Consider the following 19,974-nt stretch of genomic DNA (forward strand, 5'->3'; position numbering starts at 1 on the left):
CTGCTCATGCTGCAGTTTCCTGGACCCTCAAGCCAGAGCTTAAATGACATAGCCAGTCTGTAAATGTAAAAATCTGTTAGCGTTTTCTACATTCTAACAGAAAAGTGTTAAATCCTAAAAATGTCAGGTTCTACACACTTCACAAACATATCTTTTTAATCCAGTCATATCCTGGGACCCCACTACATGGTATTTTTGCTCAGTAACTCCATCAAATGATGTATTTTTCTCAGCAAATTCTAGTCATTTTACTGAGTGCAAAAAAAAAAAATAAAAAATATGTTCTGTGAAAATATTTAAATCAATGTTTGCAAATGTGAACTATCAGTTATTTGACTTAATCATTTGCACCTAATTTTAAAACCTTAATTGGGAGTGTTTTGTAACAAAACCAGGATTTGACCGGTTTATATAAATAGCCAAATGCAATTTTTTTTACCTTTTTTTTTTCTTTTTGTTTTGTTCATTGCTCAAACCCTTAATGAGTTATGTGCTTAAATTTTGGATTCTTTGTGACAGGAGTTAATGGCCTATTTCCATGACATGTGCCAATTGTTTTTACGGGTAATGAGCCAAGTCCCTGCCTGGTGTAAGTCTCCGGATGTTCCTAGAGTGCTACTGTAGCAACAAAGAACAATTATGGAGAGGAGGATAAATTAGATTATTTCATTTTCTCATGCTGTTTTGTTGTTTGTATTATTATTTTTTTATTCACTTATATTGATGAAATGGCAGAAAATGCTGACATAGATTTGTAGGTTTAGAACCAGGTTATGTTATGTGAACACTGTGGTAGGTTGGGAAGGTCCAGGAAGCAATGGTCCCTACAGGACAACTTTTGGTAGGAGATTTACCCAGAAAGAGTATTGGTCTGCTCTAGTGTCCTTAATACACAAAGAGAAACGTGTAGCACCATAACTATGGGATATTTGGGGATGGTTTTCCTTTTTAACTTTGATGAGGGAAAGCCTTTTTTTTTTTTTTTTTTTTAAGTATGGAATCCTACACAAATTGGTATATATTCTCTGTTGTGGTAAATTGTAATAATCACTATGACAATACATTCATACTCCAAATTAAAGCCATAGAAAGCAGCAGTTTTATTCTTTAGGCAGTATAGCAGTCAGGTCTATCCAGTTCATATTATATATAATTTGTGGCTACTGAATAAATTGGCAGAAACACTTCACAAGTATAGAATTGAATGTCATACTGTGAGTCATATGAAACAGAATTTTCCTTCAATTTTTGTAGTAACATCTGAATATGAATTATAAGCTTGATGACATCACAACAATTTCTGCATTCTGACGAATCAATTGTCTTTTTAACCCCTCCCGGAACAGATAGGTATACAGATGTTATGTAAAACATCAATGAAGAGGTAATTTTATATAGATTAGCAATGTGTTTTAAGATTTCACAGATGCCTTCTCAGAGCTCTTTATACCATAACATTCCTTCAGGGAATTTCAAAGAGTAAAAAATTACTGTGGTTAGTTGGAATTTATAAGTTAAATGAGCAAATTTACAACTGGAGAGCAGACTGCATACTTAAGGCAAATGTCTTTTTTTTTTTTTCCTTCTGCCAGGTGTGTACCAGATGTCAGTGTCAGAAGCAGCTGTTCCTGGAGAGGAAGTAGGAAGAGTGAAGGCCAAAGATCCGGACATTGGAGAAAATGGCTTAGTTGCTTACAGCATCATTGATGGAGATGGAGTGGATATGTTTGAAATTACAACAGACTATGAGACTCAGGAAGGTGTTGTAAAGCTTAAGAAGGTAAGTAGTACTGTCCTTTCAAACCTACCAAAGTGCAGTGTTCTTTGTTTCTGACAGAGTATGTGGCAGTAATGGGTTATCACCTAAGTTAAAATATCAGTAAATGCAATTTCACTTAATTTGTTTCTAAAGCTGTGATTAACTCTTAATATTCCATTTCCCCATTAGCTGAATTGGAATGGAAGAAAATAACCAAGAAGAGTTACATAAAAACTGTACAGTGGATTAATTTCACAAACTAAATGAATTCATAATAAAAAGTCACGGTAAAATACAATGCCATCAGCTTCATTGTTAATGAAGTTTTGCCTAGTGCTGATAAGTAGCAGACATTCACTGTTGCTTTATGTTCAGTCTGAACAGCCTCATGCCCTATAGTTTGAATTCCTCAGCTGTGCATTGTCCAAAATACTGTTCTGAAGGAGTCACAGGCTATGCCAAAAGCAGCAGAAATACTAAAGTGATTTCATACATCAGCATGATTTTTAAAAGTGTTATGAAACAAATTATGATTTAGAAATCATAGAATCTTATTCATTATTTAAGCATTCTTATTTTGCCCTTCATATCTTTTTAGTTATTCATCTCCTTTGGAAATATTCAAAAGTCAAAGCAGAATGCCTGGGCAACCTAACTTCTAAGTTAGCCCTGCTCTGTAAATTGGGACAATCTCTCTGGAGGAGACCCAGAGATCTCCTTTAATCAAAATTATCCTGTGGTTCAATTCCTGTATTTGTTCTAGCAGAGGTGGGAATGTATGTCTTGTGCATTTTAAAATGGGGGCATACTGTCACTGCTTGCATTCAATTTATGTTCTTAGCCTACTTTGTAAATTGTGGTTGGCACCTGTTTCTCACATATTTAAAGGCGCGATCATTTTGAGGTGACCAATGCTGCAACGCTGCAGCCATTTCATGTTGACGACAATGCAGATATGCTGTGTCTTGGATTAGGCTCTCTAAAGCACCTAGCTGGCATTATTTCACCTCCCCTTTGTAAAGTGACATGAGATCTGGGGATGGAAAGAACTGGAGAAATCAAAGAACTGCAAGCCATCTTCATATTTCCTCTACTACTTAAAAAAAAAAAAAATAACTTTTCTTTGTCCATATCAATATCTCTAAAGGAATGCCTGGCAGCTTGGGGATAGTCCAAGCGTGACATCTTGTAGGAACCCCTTTCCTATCCATCCCTCTTCTGTGCTATGCGGAAGGCTGCACAAAGGAAAGGTTAATTTTCCCGGTAAAGATGATTTCGTGAGAGATACAGGAAGCAAAGAGCAAGACAAAGACTCTTGTCTTGGTATTTTGAGTGCCTTCTTATGCTGCTCCATACATAGAATGTAGCTCCTTCTATTTCAGTCTTTTTGTTTTTAAATACACACATTTCAGTCCAAGCTTGTTGACAGATATGCTCACATTTGTTTTATGTTATTGAATACTAGGAGACTGTTTACTGCTTTTACACTAGTTTTGCTAACTCTGTTGAATGAATGCGTTATTTTCTTGTTTCTCACAGCTCTTAGATTTTGAAACCAAAAAGTCCTACAGTCTGAAGGTAGAGGCAGCCAATGTACATATCGATCCGAAGTTCATCAGCAATGGACCATTCAAGGACACAGTAACAGTGAAGATTACAGTGGAAGATGCTGATGAACCACCTGTATTTTTAAAACCAAGTTATATTTTTGAAGTACAAGAAAATGCAGCATCTGGTACTGTGGTTGGAAAAGTACATGCCAAAGACCCTGATGCTGCAAACAGTGCTATAAGGTATGCTTCATTAGAGCAGGCTGTTTCTTTCTTAAGCATGGTATGCTTTTAGAATTGTTATGCAAATTATTAAGATAGCATAATAGACCTCAGATAGTAATATTCCTAATTTACACAGAATATTGCTAACTGTAACCATACAGCATTGTTTTTGTCTTATTCCATAAGGTACTCTTTTCTCAAAGTCTGTATCAGAAAGAAGTGCTGTAAGTGTCCCATAGCTGTGCCTACCTAAAATATACCTGAGGACATCTGTATTAGATTCTATTCTATATCTTATCATTCTTAAAAAATCTTATTTTATTATCACAGCATTTTTTTTCAAAAGATAGAAGTTCGTGCAGTAGATTACAGACTATTGTAAAGCGTTAATTTCTAATGGAAACCACATACACACACCTACTTTCTGCAGTTATATTGGGTAGTCTTCTATTAGTGTACTTTGTCATGTTCTCAGTGTAACTTAAATTATAAAACACCATTTTGTGGGTATAGTTAACATTTTGAAGAATTGCATGGTAAAGAGGTAATCAGAGGTGTATAAAACTGTGGACATGTGTAGGTAATGGATAATATTTAATAACCTAGTATGATCAATTAACATTCTGAGTAATCCAAAGATCAGAAGTTTTAAATGATCCTTGTCATTAATAGGATATAGATAAAAATCAGAAATAACTCTGTAGATATTTTAATCATATTTTGTAAGAGAAGAATGTAAAAAAAAATCGGGGGGCTTTAATATAGAGACTTCAAAGAACAATAATTTTCACTTACTATTAGTATTTTGACATAATATTTTTTCTAAACGTAGAATTGAACCTAGTGAACATCATTTTAAAAGAACCATTTATCATTACATTGAAAATAATATTAAGGGTACTGCTTACAATTATTTAAAAATGATAATGTTATAAAAAAATTGGATGCATGAAACTGCTAAATCTTTTTTACCTAATTACCAACTTTCAATCTTCTTTAGGTATTCAATTGATCGTCACACTGACCTTGAAAGATATTTTACTATTAATGCAGATGATGGCAACATCAAGACAATAAAAGCTTTGGATAGGGAAGAAATTGCTTGGCATAATATCTCTGTCTTTGCAGTTGAAGTTCGTAAGTATTTCACTGAATTATTTTATTATCAATTTTATAAATTCTGTTGTCTTCCAATTGACTCAAACTGGTACGCTGCAATAAATCCTAACAGAAATACCTTGGCCTATTTCTTTTTCACTTGTATACAACTAATACAGCTTTTGCTGTGATTTTGTTTGTTTTGAGGGATTTTCCTGCTTCCATTTCATTCTGGTTTTGCTTACACCCATAGACAAACAACACCAGGAAGCCAAAGTTCCGGTGGCAATTAAGGTTGTTGATGTCAATGACAATGCCCCCAGATTTGCGGCAGCCTATGAAGCGTTTGTCTGTGAGAATGCTCGAAGCAATCAGGTAAGCCTGCGTGCTCCACCTTCACCACATTTGAATTTCTTACTTTAGGGTGTTAGCCCAGTTTTGTGTTGAAAGCTTGAATAAATAGCAGCAACTGAACATTTATTTTTAAATTTTGGCCAAAATGCCTAGAGTACTCATCCTGTGTGTACTTTCCTGTGTTTTCATTTTGTATTGCTATCAACATTTAGCAATAAGAGTGCTTTGTATATTGAATGTGAATGATGTTGGCTGTAAGTATCCACCAGTACATGGGCAACAGAGCTGGCTGGGAACAACTTTCCCAGTTGTGAGCTTGGTTTGGATATTAAGAAATACTCAGCATCTTATAAGAAGAATCACAGTATAGTGCTTGTATGGTGTAGTTTACAGATTTATCCCTGAACAACCTGCGAGGAAAAGGGAGAGCATCAGGTGGAAATAAGGCACTATACACTACCTGCACGTTTTGATTTGGTGCAGCAGTTTGGAAGAGACATTGTGAGCTGCTGAAGTTTCTGCAAATGTTATTTAGCCTACTAAGTTATCACTAGCACAGGTCTTTATATAAGAATGTGTATCTAGGTGTATACTTTTACATCTATAATCCTGTGTTGGTTAAATGTAATATCAAGTAAAGATTGCCTTTCTAGCTTTGAGTCTGCGCTATGTTTATAATTGCATACGTTTGTTGAGATATTTTCGTGTTTTCAGCTATTTCCTCTGACTTTCAAAATTCTTTGTATTCAAAAGATTTCTCAGAATGCTGTCTGCATGTGATGTATCCACAGAAGGTGCTGTTTGCTTACACACCACTTTTCTTTTACAGCAATTTATTACAATTAGTGCTGATGACAAGGATGACTCGGCCAATGGACCAAGATTTATCTTCAGTTTACCACCTGAAATTATTCATAATCCAAATTTTACACTCAGAGACAACAGAGGTTTGTATGAAGGTTCCCTCTATAATAGTGTCCAAAGAAATGACAAAAGAAAACTAATGGCCAATTTAATGTCATGCAACAGCATTTTCATTAATTTTGACAGAGTGCCTGTTTTCTAGAGATTTAGGGGAGGAAGGCAGAAAAAATACAGCTGAAATACAGGGATGTTCTTGGAATAATGTAATGCTTTTTAACTCACTCATTTTCTTGAATACATATTTAAAATTACATAATAACACCCTACATGAAAATCCACTGCCATTTTATCACCCAGGAAGAAGGTACAAAACATTGAGAAAAATGTTCACTAAATTTAATTAGCAGGTCTCCTTGATTTAAACAAAACTACTTCCTAATCTAATGTTAGTGAGGGAAGGATAAATTATGTTGCTTGTATTTTGTTCACCTAATTCTGTTTGCTAGTTTTCGGATGTCAGGAGACATGGACTAGGGTCCTAATGGAAAGAAGTCACTGTGATACTAAACTTTTGTAGGAAATTTCTGCTGTGAAACAGAAATCCAGAGTGGGTGTATCTCAGGTTATGGGTATCCCGATCCCTTTGCCAATTTTCTGTTAACGAAATACAGTATAGTCTTGCATTCAGAATGAGCATCATAAGAGGTAAGAAATTTTAGTAACAAAACAAGCAAGCATAAATAAAAGCTAAAACTTACTTGATATTCCAACATGATAACATCATTGAACCTGACTTGCCAAATGTTGAGGAATCGGGGGGGGGGGGAGGAATACAGATTCAGCCATTATAAATATTTATTCTGTTTATTTAGTGATAATCAGTATAACATTTATGTTCAATGTTCATTTGTTGTTTTCCTGTACAGGGAAAAAATACAGTTTCAGCTTCTAAAGAACTGGTTTTAAATAGCAAGCTTTAATGTGTGAAGGAAACAACTGTTTTCTGAAATGTAGAACTCAGTTGAACTGGTTTAAATAATGATTTATTGTAGATTGACAGAAGTACAAACGGCAACATAATCCAGATACATAATTTCAGTAACAACTTTTTTCTCTCAAATGTTATGTTGTGGTATGCTTTCTATTGCCATCAAAATTTGAAGTGAGGGCCATTATCATCAGAATTCCTAAACAAAAGTTCCATAATTCTTGAAGGATCAAAGTAATATTGTTGCCTAGTACTTGACACTTGTACATATATAAGCAATTCGTAAAGGTTCCAGTGGAGAGAATATATTTATTCTCTTTGAAGTAAGAAAAACACCATTTTTGAAAATTTGATGAATGTATTTTAAAGAGAAGTAAATAGAAATGAATTCTTTGCTTGAGACCCTGAGGTCAAATTTCTCCTTACAAGATATTTTCTGGTCGCCATACTAAATTGAAAATGGATTAGATTGTATAATCTAACGGAGAATGCGTAGGTCAGAATTGAGATGCTTTGATACAGTTGCTGGCAAATGGTCTTATGGTGCCTGACTCCAGCCAATGCCATTAATCTTTCATTTCCATATTCAGCAGATTCTCTCTCTCTCTCTCTCATGACAAAGCCCAGATGAAACTGTTTTGTGATAGAAATGATGATGTCCATCAAACGTAGTGACTATACCTAAATATCTGAAAAGTTTATTTCAACAAGACAGTATTTAAGGATTGAATCTTCCTGTATAAATTTTTGTTTAGGAAGTAAATAGTGTAGTGCAATCCATCCATTTACATCCTGTCTTTTCTATCATTTTTGTACAATCCTTACTGCAGTCATGTTGTTAATTTAACTATATCTGTGTTGTTTGGTTTTTTAAAAAAATCTAAGTTATGGTATTGTAGAGAGTTAAAATTCTGTTTACTTCCATATAAAGAACTTCTCAGAGTGTGCTATCATTGGCAAGTCAAATAATTTACATGATCATTTAAAGTTTCTTTTTCATTTGTAAATCTGAGCAGTCTATATACCATGCCACTGCTTTCAGAGGGAATTACTAGTTTCAGAGAAAAATGGCTTTATTAACTGTGGAGAACAGTTAATGAAAACTCCAATGTTTGGGTCTATTACAGAACTTTAAAGCGAATACAGTCCTATAATTATCATTTAATAGAGTTTCTTTCTACCAACTCCTAAAAGTAATCACATATTGCAGTAATCCAAAAAAGTAATCACATTCTACATCCTATTAATAGCCTACTGTGTTACCAAGTTTTTCAGCTGAGACTATCTTCAGTAGAAAACATGAGATAATGGCTTATCGCATGCTGTGATAAAATACCGAATTACTTTTGCGCTGTTTACTTACATTATACCACATAAGTAAACAGCACTGTGTTTGCCCAGGCTCTGTTCAATTTTACTCCTATTGAAGTCAGAGCTTCAAAAGAGCAGCAGAGGCTCATAGCACTTCACCACAGAGAGATGGATTTTTAGCAGATGGATTTCCTGCTTTAAATCCTGCCCTGTCTGTCCTAAACTGAAATGCCCTTTACTTGGGCTCACCTTGTGTGGAGGCCAGGCACAAAGCCAGTACTGCTGGAAGTACTGCAACCACTTCGCTTTTGCATGCTGCACAAGGATGCATTATACCACACTGGCAAAAGTGAGGTGTAGTGATGTTTTCAAATATGCAAGACAGAGCTTTATGAAGACTGAAATTAAGTTCATGAATCCACTAAAATCAGTGACAATAATAGCTGGAAAAATGAGAGCATGTGTATTTTCTGGATGGTGTTGAGATGGATATCTTCTTCTTTCTGTCTTTGAGTTCTTTAAGACTGCCAGTCAAGTAGCTCCCATATGTGTTAAGTAATAGTTTTAAGCTGGTATTGACATTTAACTTCTGTTTCTTGGCTTAAAAAAATGCCATTATACCTGGATTATAGTTATACTCCTGGTACTTGAAAATGATGAAAAAGCGAGGATGAGAATATTAGCTAGGATTATATGTTATCTTTTATCTAGGTAAAAGAGTTTTATTTTCTCCTGTGGATATTATGTCTTTCTAAATGTAAGAAGTGAACATACACAGAAAAAAATAAAATAAAAAATGACATGGTAGTCCTTTTTAATTTTTAGCCAGGAATGTTGTTTGGATTTTACTTTTAAATATATATATAAGTTTATATATATATATATAAACTTAGAAATCACCTCAACTTAAACCAGATAAATGACCCATTGGATCACATTCAGCTTTAGTATAATGTAATTGACCGCAGTGGAATTGGCCAGACTGTATAATAACTGAGTAATTTTCCATCCTTTTCTTATTTCTAGTAGGAATACTATTTAAGCTATTAATAATATTTGCCAAAATTCAGGAAACATGCAATATGATATAATAAAAAATGTGTAACCAACAGACTAAATATACGAATACTTGATACTGCATATATTTCCTTCCAGTTTGCCTTTACAGCCTCTAGGTAGTTGTATCTCAGTCCTCTATTGATGTTCATATATTTTGGCACAAGAGTTGTCTGTCCTGCTGCACTCTAATTTAATAGAGCAGATCTTTGCTCTCAGGTTGATGAAATGAATTATTAAATGCATTTTAGACAACCCTTTGGAATAATTTGATTCTGTATCAATATATGTTAGTTCAGGTATTTGTTGTTAGGTTAATAGATATCAAACGTTACACTTCTATTTATATAAAATCATCATGAGCCCATTAACTTACTATCCAAAAATAAGACCCTTATCACATAAACACTGATATCACTAAAGTCCTTAAAAAAAAATTGTGCCACAAAACCTAGCTGGGGAAATGTTGCATGTAAACATTTAGAGGGGTAGAATGACTTTGAAAAGAGACAAAGGACACGTCCAAAAACCAGAAGTGATATTGGGAGGTGAATTAATTCTGCATGTATCAAATGTATCTAAGACAGTCCTAAAAAAATTCATCCTTTTCTGGTGTGATCTGCAAAATTTTCTAGTGTGGAGGATCTCAATAAGCAGGACCCTAGTACAAGCATCCTTCTCATCCCATAAATTGATCTGTGTCCATCAAGTCTGGAGACTGTTTCAGACCTTCTCCTACATCAGGGGTACTGTCTGCAAGGGTGATTAAGGCAAGACACTTCTCTTTTGGTATAATTTATTCACAGATTTTCATGGAAAATGATTAGATCATTAAAAGAGGTTTTATGGTTTGCATTATTAAATTCTTGAATTTATGCTGACTCTTCAACAGGAAAATGATTAATCTTCTGCAGTACCCCAAGGCAGCAATAAAATGGAGGAGAATAGCCCTCTGTTAGTAGATAAAAGGACCATTCTATTCTCTTTTCTTTTCATTATATAGTGAAAAGTAAAGAGCATTCTTAAAACAGAAAAGGTTGTGTGAATTAAATCCTCATCATAAACTAGTTTTTGAAGGTCTGAAAACCACAGATGTGGTTGTTTTGTTTTACTTTGGGATGTTTACAATTTTATAAACTTTGGTTCAGTCTGAGAACTGAGAAACAAGAAGCACAAATAAAGAAATGCTGTTCATGCTTCCTTGCCTTTGTCTGTCAAGGCTGGGAGCAGGAAGCCCTGGCCATCTCATCCGAGTGTTTCATGTCACACACTTCCCTTTCAAATGCTTTTGCCCCAGAGAGCTCAAAGGACTATCCAAAACAGCTTTCTGTGCTGAGACGGATGCTTGGTTTTGATGCCCTGGACCAGGAAGCCCAAGGCAGGCAACTACTCAGTGATAACAAGTGGAAATGGTGTTAGACAGGCACCTTAACGCAGTACATGTCCATGTAATTCATAACGTGTCCCGACAGGCTGTGCATGTATGATTGAGCTGTCTGAATTCTGGTTTGGAGAAGTTTGGGTGAAAAACTGGTTTTGCCAAAATGCTGCTTGCTTCAGTGCATCTTACTGAAGTAGATGAACGTTGAGACTCTGATCTGCTAATACACAGTAAGCGTTGGCTTTTGTGTTTTGGTGGGAGTCTCATTCACACAGGCCATGTTGGTGTTTTCCATTCCTGCAGGTCTAACACCAAGAGCAATAGGTCAATAGAGGATTCGTTTTCTTCCCCTCCGCTGAAGGCTTTAATTCTCGAAAGAGCTTAGAACCAGTACAAACAGCAATACCAAGGCCCAATTAGTCTAGCAGTTGTTGAAGTATTGTGACTTTCCCAGAAAGTTGCTGGGGTGCAAAAAATACTATTACTGTCATTTTCTGTGATAATGGTTTGCAGGGTAGGCTTTCGGTGACATATGCACTGTTTAGTATTTACAGTTAATGTGTTACGTTGCCTTAGCTGGTGTATCTAATATTCAGCTGTTTATACGATGTCTGTTTTATAATAAACATAAACATTATGAGTTGTATAATAATTGCTTTGTTTACTGTTAGCATATTCCCTTGTGGTGTTTAAGTAATTGGTGAACTTGCATATGAAGGATGCTAAGATACTTTGAAAAGAGAACAATATACGTTAAAAAGTACTAACAAAAAGAGATGTTTTTTGTGTTCCTTTTGTTACCCTCATCACCCTTAAAATTGGGGGTGGTACTGTATAAATGAAACACAGTACTGTAATTGCTTTGGGGTCAGTAGGAAGGTGATACTTTGTTCATGTTGTTTTTACATTCTAAAACATCTGAAAATTCAGGGCCACTGTGGCAAAATATATTTTTTCCATATTTGCTAAGATGATAACTTTGAGGAAAAAATGATAACGACCATCTCCCTTCTTTAAACAGATAACACAGCAAGTGTTCTTGTTAGACGTGAAGGATTTAGTCGCCAAAAGCAAGATTTATACCTTCTTCCCATTGTAATAAGTGATGGTGGACTCCCCCCTATGAGCAGCACCAACACCCTCACCATTCGAGTCTGCGGCTGCGACAGCAATGGCTCCTTGCTCTCCTGTAATGCTGAAGCCTACATCCTCAATGCTGGATTGAGCACAGGAGCTTTAATCGCCATTCTCGCTTGCATTGTGATTTTGTTAGGTAAAAAAGTTCTTTACTTATTATTCTTCTATACTTGTTTGTATTTAAAAAAAAAAAAAAAAGCTTTGTCTTTGGCTCTGAGATGGAGAAGTCAATCTTAATTTCTTAGCATTTATTTTTACAGGTGGCACTAATCTGGCAGGCTGAAATGCAATATATGATAACTGCAATAGAAAGCACCAGAGAATTTGTCTGTGTGTGCTTAGAGAATGTCCTTTTGTGGCCTAATATCAGTTAATCAGGGACACTGTTTAAAGGAGGTCATGACATACAGTTTTAAGTTTTGTGATCTTCCCTGGATGACAGGTTCCTTATTGAGGTCAGCCAGGATTAATGGCTCCTGCCAGCTATTTCCCTCTAACTTCTCTTGTGTTGAAGACAAATGAAGGGCTCAGAAGACCTGCTTTTAAGAAAGCACTATAAAGCTTTTCCTGATGATTTGAAAATATTTACATAAAATGTTTTAATTTGTCCACAGTAATTTATAGTCTTTTCTTATGTATTTTTAAGTAATTTTAAAGAAATCTGCAGTGAGAAGGAACACGTCAACAAAGGCATGTATTTTCATCTGTTCCGTCAGAAAAATTCCATTGTCATGGAAATGCCCAGAACATGGAATTAGAGTTTAGCTTTGGGCATACAGGGGAGAGTAAAGACTGATCCTTGTTTTGCTGCAGGCAGACATGTGATTGGGCAGCTCAGGCAGTGCTGCTGCATTAGGGACCCACAAATGCTTTTCCTGAATTAAAGTCTTGCATTAATGATCAATTAGTATGAGCAGTGGTATTCAGCCCAAAGAGAAACCCTCAAATCAGTATGCTCAATTCATGTGGACAAACATCATAGCTTTTACTTAGCTGGATATTCTAAAAATGCAGATATTAGCAAATATATGCTGAACTGCTGCTTAAAAGCTGAGATTTCGGTGAAGGCAACAATCTTATTTATAAAGCAGCTACTGTTCGAGGTGCAGACTAACTTGCCCTTTTTTTTTTCCCCCTATAGTCATTGTAGTGTTGTTTGTAACACTGAAAAGGCAGAAAAAAGAACCGCTGATTGTTTTTGAAGAAGAAGATGTCCGGGAGAACATTATTACTTATGATGATGAAGGTGGAGGAGAAGAAGATACTGAAGCTTTTGACATAGCTACTTTGCAGAACCCTGATGGCATCAATGGATTTATTCCTCGTAAAGACATAAAACCTGAGTATCAGTATATGCCAAGACCAGGGCTTCGGCCGGCTCCCAATAGTGTTGATGTTGATGATTTCATCAACACAAGAATACAAGAAGCTGATAACGATCCAACTGCTCCTCCCTATGACTCTATTCAGATCTATGGCTATGAAGGAAGAGGCTCAGTGGCTGGTTCACTTAGCTCGTTAGAGTCAGCGACAACAGATTCTGATTTGGACTACGACTATCTACAAAACTGGGGACCTCGATTTAAGAAACTTGCAGACTTGTATGGCTCCAAAGACACTTTTGATGATGATTCTTAACAATAAAGTTTAAGATTTGGCCTTAAGAACTGTGTCCAATGTTCTGAAGAATCCAGAAGAAATTTAAGCAGGTATTTTTTTAAAAATCAAGAAAAGTCTCATTTAAACATGTAAGTTTGACAGAAAGGATTCCTTTGATAAAAAAGGACATAAAAGTGGTAAATACTGTGAAGTACCTTTTCCTGCAAAATGCAAATATAGAAGTTGGCTGCCAACTTCACTAGAGGAAAAAAACCCACTTAAGAAATAAAAAATATTTAAATGAAGGAAAATGCTAAAAGTGAACCTACAACTAAGGGAAATCTTTTACGTGTTATGAACATCTAAATCTTTTATGTCAAAGAAGCTTCCACAAATTAGAAAAGATAACAGTTCTGAGCTGTAATTTCGCCTTAAACTATGGACACTCTATATGGTAGTGCATTTTTAAACTTGAAATATATAATATTCAGCCAGCTTAAACCCATATGATGTATGTACAGTACAATGTACAATTATTATGTCTCTTGAGCATCAAACTTGTTACTGCTGATTCTTGTAAATCTTTTTGCTTATACTTTCATCTTGAACTAATACGTGCCAGATATAAAAACTCTGTCTTGTTGCAGTGGGAGGCGCCCTATTTCTATGTCATTTTTAATGTATCTATTTGTACAATTTTAAAATTCTTATTTTAGTATACATACAAATATCAGTATTCTGACATGTAAGAAATGTTACAGCATCACACTTATATTTTATGAACATTGTACTGTTGCTTTAATATGTGCTTCAATATAAGAAGCAGACTTTGAAATAAACTGATTCTTTTTTAATTCTTGTTCTGGTTATTAAGCATATAAGGAAAAACATAGTGTTTCTAATGTCCCATTTATAGTTCTGACTAATTTACTACAGTTGTGACCTTTTAATAGCCTTATTTATTATGTGTTTGTAGTTGGTTTGTTGCCTTGTTAAGTGATTATTTAAAAATCAAGTACATTTTACAACTGTTTTTTAGATTAAAAAAAAGTAATGTCTGGTGAACATTTTGTACCCTCTCTATCTACGGCTTGTGGCTGCTCCCAGAACACAGTAATAATCTTCATATAATATGACTGTGTTTTCTGGATTAAATTAAGTGTAATACTTTTAAATATGTCCCATGTAATACGCATTTATCTTATATCTTAGGAATTCCAGAGGTTTCAGAAATGACTTTATAAGTGGACAGGAGCACTCTGTGTTTACAGTTTACTCCAGGCTTGTGATTTCCATATCTGTGCTAAGCTTCTGCGGGTTTTAGAGACTTAAATCTCATCCAATTTAGCTATAATTTCCCTAAAGACTGTTCTACCTGACAATTACCTTACCTGAGTATTAATTAAGATTCTGGCACTTACTTTTATTTTTATTTTTTGTTTTTGTTTACTGCAGTAGAATAGCATCGTCCACTGATAGGAAGACATTTTAATTTGTGATGACAGAAATACAGAGTGCTTTCAGAGTTGTTCTTTGTAATGTATGTTTTTAATCGAAAAATGATCTATAACTTTTTTTATATTAGTTCAGAATGAGCAAGGGATTGGAATATGTTCCGTGCATCAACATTTTCAGCATCTGTGTACAGCTGTAGTTGTGCTAAATTTAATATAGTTTGCTGTTTAGGGTCAGAGATCAGCAGCTGCAATATGGGAAGAGGCAATAAATAGAAGTGATATACATTTTTCTACTGTTCATTTTACAGACCCTGTCCTTCATTTGCAGTCAAGTACCAAACTGCTTGATCTGAGAGGAAATCTGATTTGTTGGTGTATTGCTTTTCTGAAGACCCCCCCATATGTGTAGTTAGATTAAAATTTAATTCATTAAAATTATGAATGATGTTTCAGCTCTATAATCATAACATATTCACTTGTCCCATTATATCCCTATGTTTTATAAGGCAAAGTTTGCTAAATCAGCAGATTTGCTCTACAATGTTTATTGTAATATTTCACTTTATTATAGCTGTATGCATTCTATATAATTCTATAGTTTATTATTAACTCAGTTCAAATTTCTTTGGTTGTTGATTTTTTCTCTGTTTATAATCCAAAGAATATTTTGCTAGATTTGCACATTTCTCCATTATAAATTTAAATAAACATTAAAAAATGAAATGAGTATCAATTTACAAATTAACAAATGGAAATAAAGTTTAAAAAAAGTCATTTGTAGGACTCCATCCTCATTGATGCTATCTGGTTTTGTTTCACTATTGAGCAAGTTTTAGAATTAATAACTGCATTTTCTACATTTTTATGTTTGATTTTTAAGAAGGACATTGTCAACTACATTTTTAATAGTTTTAAATGCTTTGAGTTTTAGTCTCTATTGTTTGTAGCACTCTCGTAGATGCTTGGAAATAAATTTTCTTTCCCTGCTGGTTTTGTCCTTTTTCATTTGATTATTTTTCCCTTTCCCAGTGAATATGCAATTATGATAGTGCTTTATTAAGTTAGTCTTGCTAATCTCAGCCAACACTACCTCTGAAATGCTGGGAATTATACTCATTACGTATCATCTGCAGCACCCCAATGAACAGTGTGTTTTGGCAGAACGACAGGGCATTTATTTGTGTTAAACTTCACAGCAGTGGTTGCTGGAGTCTCAGGCTTATAATTTGAGTGCAAAAATCAGCCCAGCACAGCAGTGCTGGGTTAGTCCCCAACACAAATTAGAGAAGACTGTGGGCTGGGGTTGTAGTTTGCAGCAGTGCTCCCAAGGATCTGAGCAACCTGGGAAGGGATTTACTTGCAGGAGCTACTTTAAGGTAGTCTCACTGTCTGCCTGAGCTCAGGGAAGGACTGAGCCTCACATCCATGGAAGGCCACAGAGAGATTCACTGTAACTCCAGTGGGTTTGAAGGCAAACAGTAATTAATGGGAGGATCAGCACAACTCTGCAGCAGGTAAGTTAACGGACACTAGCAAGTGCAGATAATGTTTTGGCCATATTTTCCCTCTCATACATCCTGCTTAAGGATCATCATTTTGAGATGGAAGAATAGGGGGAACAACAACATTCCTTCTGATTCCATCAGTTACAGACATCGAGACATTAACCAAGAGTTATTTTGCGAATGGAATACATTACATAGATAGATGTATGTGCTCCCATTGGCAAAAATAGTCCCCTCCTTTTCTCGCTGCTTGTCACCAGGAAAACTTGCATCTGAGCAAGGCTGATGCGTCCCCTATCTCTCATATATCCACAGTACAAATGTACACAATTTTTCTCATCACTAGCAAGAAGCAATTAGGTATGCAGGTTCAGTGCTGGTTGCTAAGGGAACTCTCAAAACCTACACTGATATGGGAGAGGAGGGTTTGTTTGGGGTTTTTTAGATTGCCTCTGTCATGTTCTTGCCAACATGTCAAGCAGCTTTTGATACCATGTCAAGGGGTACAAGCTTGCCACCAACATCTACATGATCTTGTGCAAAATCATGCCTCAGAAACTGATATGACCACAGATGAGAAAAGCTTTTAAATAACTTACATGTTTTCTTTATTCCACTCTGTTGACTGATGAAATAGAATGCTGAATCTTACCACACTGCTGCCAGTAAGCCTACAGGAAAACTGAAGAATGGGAATTTAAGTCAGGCTCACGAAAAGGCAAACTTAGTTTTCTGGGTCCCAAAAGCCTGGAATTCTTTCATGTCTTATGTCCTTATTCCATCAGAATTCTCAAAATTAGGTGTTTTTATTGAAAACTGTAGCAAATAAAATAAATCTTCAAAAAAAAATCTAAAATTAAAATAAATATCAGACCCTGTGTAGTTTTCCACTTTGGTGAGTGAAGTACAGAGGTACAGTAGTCAGAGATGAATAGTCAGCATCAGAATCACATTCCATATTAAAAATAAATAAATAAATAGCTTGTGTAAGGAAATAAGTGAGCTTGATAACATTAGTTAGATATCTAGAGTTAGCTCTCTGGAGCTTTGCTACTATTTTCATTAATTTGGGCTGAGATGGAGGATTGACCAGTTCGGCCGAGTCCCACCTGGAAAAATTCAAGTACCATAGAGTTCAGCTTCAAATCAAACAAGGAACTACCTGAGACAATTAAATTTAGGCCTGGCTGGCAATGGAATAGAACATATTTTGTATCTAACTCATTCAAATGTCTGTGGTATGTGGCTGCCCATCAGATCTTCAAACCTGCCTCCTGTATTGTGTGCCCAGGCTCCTGGTGTTGATCCAGCTCAAAGGCTATGTAACATCCAACAGTGCTGGACTTCTTGGTGTCTTAGTCTGACAGGGGAACAAAATGGCTTCTGGGCCTGCTCTGGGAGATGTTTTGTAGATTTTTGTGCAGCTTGTAGAGCACCCCAGGCATGCTAGTGATCAAGCTTGCCATTACTTAATATCATTAATCTCAGTATTTGATAGGAAAAGCTGTTTAAAATCCTTGACTGTTTGAGCTGGTGTGACTGCGAACACCGAAGTCACAAGAACAATTTTAACCAACTGGGACCTCCTCTCAAGTGAGATTCATTGTCATTTGAAAAACATCTCTTGTAGTTCTTAATAAAATCCTAGCCCTCTTGTCTAGAGGCGTTTGTTAGGCTTTGATTATGGGGTGCTCAACAAGCGCAAAACATATTTATTTCAACTGACCAAATCCACATGCTGTTGCCCAGGCCTTTCTGCAAGTGAAGGCCTTCTTTTGCTGTTATAGTGTCTTCTTTTCCAAACTTCATGTTATTCCATGAATCCTGAACTCACTGCTCTAGTAGGCCTTGCAGATATACCAGTCATCTTACAGAGCTTCTTTATAAATATGAAGTGCTTCTGTAGTGTTCTTTGCGGTATATGTAGGTTCTAAGGGGAGTGGAGGGTGGGGTTATTTTAGAGCCATGAAACATTCTCTTCCACTACTGCAAAGCTGACTTTCTATGTCCCCATGCTGTGCTGAGTGCCCTATCAGTGGGGGGAGAAGGAGCAATTTTTCAGGGAGTAATAAACTCCCTTGTACTTGGCAGGACGGCTTTAGAAGCCCCTCTGTCCCCCTACTGCTGAAGACGGCCTTCCTTCCAGGAGGCTGTTCTCCCTGTTGCAGCCCAAGCTCATATTTTCCTTCTTCTTATTAGCATACTGAAGAAAGTCATCATTAATCAAATGCAAGCACATTTAGCAAAGTTCAATGTGTATGAAAAATTTATGTCAACCTTTAGGCTCTATGACAGCCCCAAGGCTTCACTTAATAAGTTCTATAATGACGTACTGTTAATGGCCGATTCACATTATCTCTTTGAGGTCTATTGGGCCTTTCAGTAACATTTTCTATTATTGATTATGGAGCTGTTGCACATTATCCAGACATATAAGCAAAACTGTTGTTTATGTTCTTTGCTTTCTAAAATGGAAATGTGGATGCATTAAACTATAAAAACTCATACAACGTAATTTTCTCTCTTTCATGTTACATGGCCCTGGTATAGTGGAACAGTGAAAGAAAGAGTGTAGCCATTTGGAGGGACTGGCAGAATCTCTTAAAAATTACTAGAAATTTGACATATCTTGTCCACAGATTTAGCAGAAATCTACACTTCAAAAACCATCAGCATCCAACTATCTATCAATCACCCTTTCTAACAGTCTCAGAAGAGGTAAAGACAGAATGGCTGACTGCCCTATGTTCTGCAGCTTTGGTCACTAATGAGTCATATTTAATTTCAGACATTTAATTTCTTTCTGAATTTTATGTGGACAAAAAAATACATTTCAAAGGGAAATGTTTCTAACAACCGAGTACTGCCTATTTCTGTGGCTTTACACAATGATCCAGCAAACGTTTTTCACTAAACACAATCTCTCAAAATTGTTCAGTGCTCATAATTGTGGTATTATTTTCTAAAGCCTAGATCCTGTATATGCTTACTATTTAGCACAATGTTTACTACTGTGAATAAATGGTAGCACTCATAATAGTAAGTATAATGAGGTAACACTACTGTAATCTAAGTGCTCCCACACTACTGGAAGCTAATATCTCACACTGTGTTGGAACATCATTAAATGAAAGAATATGAGCACGTTATGTGCCTACACATACTGCTACTGCACTGCAGACTCTGCTCTGAAGTGCCCGGTGTCATGTAAAACTCTTTTCATGGAGAAAAATTCCTCCAATAACACCTAAGTATCTCACTAAGAACTGGTAAAATGGCATATTTCTTTGTCATGGCCACCCAAAGAGAACTGATTGCATGTTTCATTCATGTAAGTAACAATATGCAACTGTAGTAAGGAGGAAAAAATGGAAGAGGGAAATAAATAAAGCCATAGTACTTGCTTTAAAACATTTTGAAAAAGCAAGAAGAAAGCCATAGGAATTCATTGTATTGAGAGATACTGTAAATTGCCAGCCAGGTCAGCACCTACTATCGAGCTACTATAACATGTAGATCAAAACAGATGATGTATTTCTTTCTTGCTCCCCCCTTCGCCTTTCCCATCACACTTGCAAAATTAAACTTGCTCCAAGTGCAGAGACATAAGGTCAGAAGCCATCCTCCTGAACACACACGCACACCAGCACCTAGAGATCACATATGAGGCATTTTTTTGATGTGCTTAAT

At 35.8% G+C, this 19,974-nt stretch overlaps 2 protein-coding genes across 18 annotated transcripts in view; one reads left to right on the forward strand and one right to left on the reverse strand.

The window, feature by feature from the left end:
• The window catches only part of CDH11 (cadherin 11), a 464,785-nt gene extending 449,019 nt beyond the window's left edge, over nucleotides 1-15,766 (forward strand). For all 17 annotated transcript variants that reach the window (XM_083794688.1, XM_083794697.1, XM_083794684.1 and 14 more), the window contains 7 exons: nucleotides 1,593-1,780; nucleotides 3,299-3,552; nucleotides 4,535-4,671; nucleotides 4,886-5,007; nucleotides 5,816-5,933; nucleotides 11,608-11,859; nucleotides 12,865-15,766. In XM_083794688.1, coding sequence (XP_083650814.1) covers nucleotides 1,593-1,780; nucleotides 3,299-3,552; nucleotides 4,535-4,671; nucleotides 4,886-5,007; nucleotides 5,816-5,933; nucleotides 11,608-11,859; nucleotides 12,865-13,361 — 1,568 coding nt within the window. In that variant the 3' untranslated portion in view covers nucleotides 13,362-15,766. The remainder of the gene's footprint in view (nucleotides 1-1,592; nucleotides 1,781-3,298; nucleotides 3,553-4,534; nucleotides 4,672-4,885; nucleotides 5,008-5,815; nucleotides 5,934-11,607; nucleotides 11,860-12,864) is intronic.
• Nucleotides 1-19,974, reverse strand: part of LOC310879844 (uncharacterized protein) — a 796,982-nt gene that overhangs the window by 31,678 nt on the left and 745,330 nt on the right. The window lies entirely within an intron of this gene.

Source organism: Anser anser (assembly GCF_964211835.1).
Source record: "Anser anser genome assembly, chromosome: 11".
NCBI lineage: Eukaryota > Metazoa > Chordata > Aves > Anseriformes > Anatidae > Anser > Anser anser.